Source organism: Setaria viridis, chromosome 7, assembly GCF_005286985.2.
Source record: "Setaria viridis chromosome 7, Setaria_viridis_v4.0, whole genome shotgun sequence".
Lineage (NCBI taxonomy): Eukaryota > Viridiplantae > Streptophyta > Magnoliopsida > Poales > Poaceae > Setaria > Setaria viridis.
The window spans coordinates 23,056,916-23,063,476 of record NC_048269.2 but is presented as its reverse complement, the minus strand read 5'-3'; the positions used below and the strand labels follow the sequence as shown (position 1 = coordinate 23,063,476).

Below are 6,561 nucleotides of genomic sequence, written 5' to 3'. Positions count from 1 at the left end.
TCAAGGATTGTTTTTATCCAACTGATCTGATGAATGGATGCGTGTTAGTGTAATGGACTTTGTGCTAATTGTTCAGTATATTGTTTGTTTAGAAGGAAAAACATCCCAAACAGTTAATACAAGCAATTTTTTTTACCGGATTTTGTATTTCAATTTGAGACCAAAATTTGATATAGAACATGACGCATTGATAATTTGCCAAAGCAACAGATCCAATGCAATAAAGATTGCTGAAATTTCCTCACATTTTTAGGAGTCAAATTGAATCCATAAAAAGTCATACAGCGCATAAAAGTTGTCCAATTTAGATAATTTGCATTCAAATTTGCTTCATGGTTTTGAGCTGAACCCAACTATTGCCCTTGATCTATCTTTCGTACAAGTTTGCCAAATTTTGAAATTGTTTAAAGTATCCAAATAGAATTAAAAAGGAGAGAAAGAATATTGCATATTTGTGCATTATCCATATGAACAGAGTGACCAGTAAGTATTGACTTTCTCCCTAGCTTTTTTCCTCTATGTGCATATCCTTCGACAAGGCCTCTTCCCTTGGCAGATAGTAGGCAGTAGTAGTGCAGGTTGCTGCACGAGTTGTCGTGCCACTTGTCGTATGGACCATAGGTAAAGGGTATAGAACAACAGATTTTTTTTTATAATTGTAATTGAGGAGGTCGGTGTTTTACTGTCTATTTTCATCAGACGGTGAATATATATATGTATTTTTTGGCGTGGCTCAATGACTGATCGCTGCTGCGACCAGGTTTCGGTAAAGATATGCCCGCCACCAAACACGAACGCATGGAAAGCGATGTGATCTACGTACTACTGATCTTCACTCGGTTTTGGGGCCCCGGGCCGGCCTCGGAGTCAAATAAAACCATGGAAGTCACTGTGTCTGCAGCTGGCCCTCTCCTGTGAGCGTGAGCGCCGCTCTGGGCCTGTGGTGAGTGGACGGATGACGGATCCGGGATCCCAAGCAATGGCACTTCCAACGAGAAGCGGTTAAAGTTTGGCGGTCCAAATGATGGGAACTTTGCAATGGGTACACGGGCGCACGGCACACACAACTTTGGACTTATTACCCTTGTGGACACAAGAGGGTGTCACTCTAGCGCCGATAGAAGGTCCATGATTATTTGGAGCTTCTCAAATTCTCTTTCGGCCCGTGGATTGTATCGTGATACTTCTACAAAATAGATAGAGCATGAGTAAAAAATATATCAGTTAGTCTAGATTTTTTTACATGTGAATGTGTTTATGCTAATCTCACGAGTCATCTTCAACTTTAATACTCCCTCAGCAGGGGCGGATCCAGAACGGGGCTGCGCCCCGGGCTGAGCTGTTGAATCACACCTAAAATAGTCTAATTTTGTCTCCTAAACCTCATTTTGTTAGGCTAAACAGCACATAGGTTAAAGGGACTCCATGATCTCGCCCCGGGCTGCAGCCCGGGCAGCCCGGACCCTGGATCCGCCCCTGTCCCAGTCCACAAAATTGTAGGTCGTGTTGATTTTTCTATGCATTTAAATATAAATATATGTCTAGATATGTATATTTATGAATCTAGAAAATTCAAAACGACTCGCAATTTGAAACCAAGGGAAATAATACTATACTAGTATTGTATGAAAACAATAAATTTAAAATGCAAAAGTTGATAGATCCTGATGAATTTGCATCTAATATAAAAATAAATGATGCATGACAGACGAACAACATTTCGCGATTAAACTTTGGCCTTCACTGGTACAACTACGACCTGATTTCATTGCTTGTTTAAATCATAACATATACTATATTCAAGTATGGCACACGAGTCACGAGTTTCCATTTCTCCTTGGTACCCGTAGCTCAAGGAGAAATTTCAACAGAAAATATTATTGCGAAGTCGGCTAAAAGAGTGCAAAGTGTAGAAAAAGTGAAAACCCCAAACCACCCTGCTCTTTCCCTCTGCTACGCGGTCACAAGAACGAACCTCCCCTAGCAGGAGCAGGAGGAAGGCCAGCACCCACCCTCCACGGGTCAACCACCCCCCTCCTCCAGTCCTCTTCAAAACTCCCCACCCCGGCCACCTTGCTCAGTCCGCAACCCACCGCCAAGAAGGCTCGCGGCACGCCACCGCTCCCGCCCCGCATCGACCCAAAGCGCCCGGCCGCGCGGCCCCTCCACGCGCCGCTGATCGCGCGCGCGATCGATCAAGCCAACCAGCCCTGCCCAGGGGAAGGCGCGAGGCGCCGCGGCTCACCTCAGCTCCGCCGCCGGCCGGCCGGCAGCTAGGCGGCTAGCTAGCAGCCATGTACTCGGGGAACCAATGGGGCGGGTCGTTCGAGATCGGCGACGGTGCGGCGGAGGACGACCACAGCCGCAACATGGACCTTGACCGCGGCGCGCTGTCGGCGCGGCAGCACCACGAGCTGGACGAGACGCAGCAGAGCTGGCTGCTCGGCCCGCCGGAGGCCAAGAAGAAGGACAAGTACGTCGACCTCGGCTGCGTCGTCGTCAAGCGCAAGGTCCTGTGGTGGGCCTTATGGTGCCTCGTCGGCGCCTTCGTCCTCATCGGCCTCCCCATCATCATCGCCAAGGCCATCCCCCACAAGAAGCCCCGCCCGCCGCCAGATGACCAGTACACCGAGGTGCTCCACAAGGCGCTCCGCTTCTTCAACGCCCAGAAATGTGAGTGCTACTGCTCTGCTACTTTCGTCGATCTTCCTCTGCTTTACTTTTGTGCTACGATGGGTTCTTGAAAGAAAAACAAAAAAACTGAATTTTGGGTACTCTGCAACTGATGCATCTTCGTCGAAGTTACTTGCTGATCTGCTGGAACCAGTGTGGATCTGCCATTTTTGCTAGTTTGCTACAACCTGAGACTCTGCGTATCAAATTTGCTTGAACGTATGAGTAGAAAAATTGCTGCCTTTAATTAGCCGTGTTTGATCGGTCATTATCTTAAGCTCCTGCACTGTTAGATGTTGATGATCCAAAGCCGGAGAGCGATTGCAACCCCTAGCTAGCACGCTCAACAGCTGAGTACAGCTGCAACCCCACTAGTGGAATGTTCTGTCCTGTTTCCCCGTCACTACACCTTTTGCAGAAAGTGACGGTCTGAATCCGATGTGGGGGAGAAAACGCCCAAATCCCAATTGCTCCCGGCTGGAATCTCTGCACGTTCACTCACATGTAGGGCACCAAGTTGATCCATTCTTTAACATGGCGCAGAAAATTTCGTCTTTATGATCTGGATCAAATGTGCGTACAGATCTTGGTGAATAATTAGCCAGGATATCTTTCCGAATAATTTGTACTCTGTACCTGTAGATCTTTTATGCTAGTATTCTCCAAACTGTTCAAATTGCAGTACAGTCTTTCCTACTGCTGTGAGTTCTTTAACATACAGATCAAGAAATGTGGAGAAATGGATGCTGTTGAATACATCTAACAACATTTTGATCCCTCTTCTTCCTGACAGCCGGCCGGCTTCCGAAGAACAACGGCGTCCCGTGGCGCGGTAACTCTGGCCTGTCGGACGGCTCCGACGCCAAGGATGTCAAGGGCGGCCTCGTCGGCGGCTACTATGACGCCGGCGACAACATCAAGTTCCACTTCCCGATGGCCTTTTCCATGACGCTGCTGAGCTGGTCGGTGATCGAGTACAGCGCCAAGTACAAGGCCGTTGGGGAGTATGACCATGTCCGCGAGCTCATCAAGTGGGGCACAGACTATCTGCTACTCACCTTCAACTCCTCTGCTTCTACCATCGACAAGATCTACGCTCAGGTAAGGAACACTAGTCCAAATTCTCAAATGCTGAAATTTGCAGTGTGAAATGTTGATTACTTGTTGACATATTGTGACATTTTTATCTTGCTCTGAAATTTTACAACTAGTTTACAGAAATACAGGGATTATAATTAACTAGGTCCATAACTGGAAATTTAGCTCTGCAGTTTATTGACGGGCACACCTAACAACCTTTGACTTGGCACATGACTTTATCATAGATTATGGTTCAGCTTCCGAACACCTACATGTGCTTAACGGGCCACGCCATGTTCCTAGAAGAAAAAAAAATAGTTGCTTGCTTTGTCTGTTGTGTGATCCAGAACATTATTTTTTAACTTAACTGTGATATAGAACATGGCCGGCCACATGATAAGTACCCAAATGCTAGTAAATGTTGATCATTATTAGCACAAGATAATTTCAATCACTCCGAGAAAGTGAGAAACGAAGAAGTAATAGAAAATGAAATAACTTCGATTAATCGATTCTACTATCTAAAACTCACTCTAAAACATGTGAAGCAGTAATTACGGCAGCATCACACTCTGTTATGACTGACTGATTTGTGCACAGTGTGACGTCACGTATTGATCGATCTGGCTTGTGCTTAATTTGCTCCAGGTGGGTGTTGCAAAGATCAACGGCAGCCGGCCGGACGACCACTACTGCTGGAACCGGCCGGAGGACATGGCGTACCCTCGCCCCACCCTTGCCGTGAGCTCGGCCCCCGACCTCGGCGGCGAGATCGCCGCGGCCCTGGCCGCCGCCTCCATCGTGTTCCGCGACAACGCCGCCTACTCCAAGAAGCTCACCCAGGGCGCGGCCACGGTGTACAAGTTCGCGCGGCAGATGGGCCACCGCACCCCCTACTCCCTCCGGCAGCCGGACATCGAGTACTACTACAACTCCACCAGCTACTGGGACGAGTTCATGTGGAGCGCCGCCTGGATGTACTACGCCACCGGCAACACCAGCTACATCACCTTCGCCACCGACCCGCGGCTGCCCAAGAACGCCAAGGCCTTCTACAACATCCTCGACTTCTCCGTGTTCAGCTGGGACAACAAGCTCCCGGGCGCCCAGCTGCTGCTGTCGCGGCTGCGCATGTTCCTCAACCCCGGCTACCCCTACGAGGAGTCGCTCATCGGCTACCACAACGCCACCAGCCTCAACATGTGCATGTACTTCCCGAAGTTCGGCGCCTTCAACTTCACCAAGGGTGGGATGGCGCTCTTCAACCACGGCAAGGGCCAGCCGCTGCAGTACGTCGTCGCCAACTCCTTCCTCGCCTCGCTCTACGCCGACTACATGGAGGCCGCCAACGTCCCCGGCTGGTACTGCGGCCCCAACTTCATGTCCACCAACGACCTCCGCGCCTTCGCCAAGTCCCAGGTAAAAATTATTTTTTGGCTCAAGCTAGCAGACTGCATTTCTCTCTATATAGCTAATCGTTCCTGACAATTAATGGCGTCTGTTTGTTCTGTGATCGAGCAGCTCAACTACATTCTTGGGGATAACCCGAGGAAGATGAGCTACGTTGTGGGGTTCGGCAAGAAGTACCCGCGGCACCTGCACCACCGGGGCGCGTCGACGCCGAAAAACGGCGTCAAGTACTCGTGCACCGGCGGCTACAAGTGGCGCGACTCCAAGAAGGCGGACCCGAACCTGCTGACGGGCGCCATGGTCGGCGGGCCCGACAAGAACGACGGGTTCAAGGACTCGCGCAACAGCTACGGGCAGAACGAGCCGACGCTCGTGGGCAACGCCGGCCTCGTGGCGGCGCTGGTGGCCATCACCAACAGCGGCAGGGGGGTCGGCGTCACCGCCGTCGACAAGAACACCATGTTCTCCGCCGTGCCGCCCATGTTCCCCGCCGCGCCGCCGCCGCCGTCCTCGTGGAAGCCGTGAGGGAGAGCTATAGCTGCAGCTGCTGGTGCACCGGACGTTTAGTTTCAGCCGGGTTACCTGATCGGTGGTTCGTTTGGTCGTCATACGATTTTTGGTGATCACGTACGCAATTCTTTTGTACAATACAACGTTAACTTGTGAGCAAATACTGCGGACGGTGGCATGCATCATGCGTGACCTGTAGATGTTTCATGCATAATCGATTACGGTTAATGAATGGATACATACATATCTTCTCAAACATCATAATCTAGTATCTATTTACCATTCACCTTCAGCAAACTGCAACACGCGTGACAGATACTGTATATATGTCTATAGACAGAATTTAACTCCAAGTTCCATTAACAAGATTTTGGGAAACTGTTGAGGTAATCTTTAATATGTTACTTAAATAAATTAGATAGCAAATTTGAAGTGTACCACACCCAAGAACTCCTAAGTTACGTATCAACTAATAATCCGGCCCCTACTTTTTTTAGATTAATTGGATATATACCATTACAATTGTCACACTTTAGATGATATTGTAAAAGTGCCATTACAATTTCACAACTCTTGAAGATATACCACTACTTACCCCTTCAATGCGTTTATAAAAAAAATTTGGACTAAAATACCCCTATCTTCTTCTTCCTCCCGTCCTCTCTCCCCTTGCTCCCCGTTCTCTCTCTCCATTTCTCCCCAATCATCGCACCCGCTCCATCTCCTTCCTCCCTTCTCGCGGCAGCGAGCACGGGCTCCGAGGTGGCGAAGCTTAGGCTGTCAGGTGTCTGGTGGCCGCCGCCGCCGCCCCTGACTTCTCTCCTGCGCCGCCAGGAATCCCAGCCCTTACCTGGATGGCGGGGGCGACGGGAGAGCGGTGGCCTGCAA

General features: G+C 49.6%; 1 protein-coding gene across 1 annotated transcript; it reads left to right on the top strand.

The window, feature by feature from the left end:
- The first annotated feature begins 2,023 nt into the window (after window positions 1-2,023).
- Window positions 2,024-5,929, top strand: LOC117865426 (endoglucanase 12). Its single transcript, XM_034749622.2, has 4 exons — window positions 2,024-2,673; window positions 3,467-3,774; window positions 4,402-5,172; window positions 5,275-5,929. Exons 1-4 carry the CDS (start codon window positions 2,295-2,297, stop codon window positions 5,686-5,688), a joined length of 1,872 nt encoding a protein of 623 aa, XP_034605513.1. The 5' UTR covers window positions 2,024-2,294; the 3' UTR covers window positions 5,689-5,929.
- Window positions 5,930-6,561: the final 632 nt, after the last annotated feature.

Bases quoted from the DNA above. Each gene is read 5' to 3' on its own strand.
- LOC117865426 (XM_034749622.2), top strand. From the start codon at position 2,295: ATGTACTCGGGGAACCAATGGGGCGGGTCGTTCGAGATCGGCGACGGT. The intron at 2,674-3,466 runs GTGAGTGCTACT...TCTTCCTGACAG, and splicing joins CTTCTTCAACGCCCAGAAAT to CCGGCCGGCTTCCGAAGAAC. The intron at 5,173-5,274 runs GTAAAAATTATT...GTGATCGAGCAG, and splicing joins GCGCCTTCGCCAAGTCCCAG to CTCAACTACATTCTTGGGGA.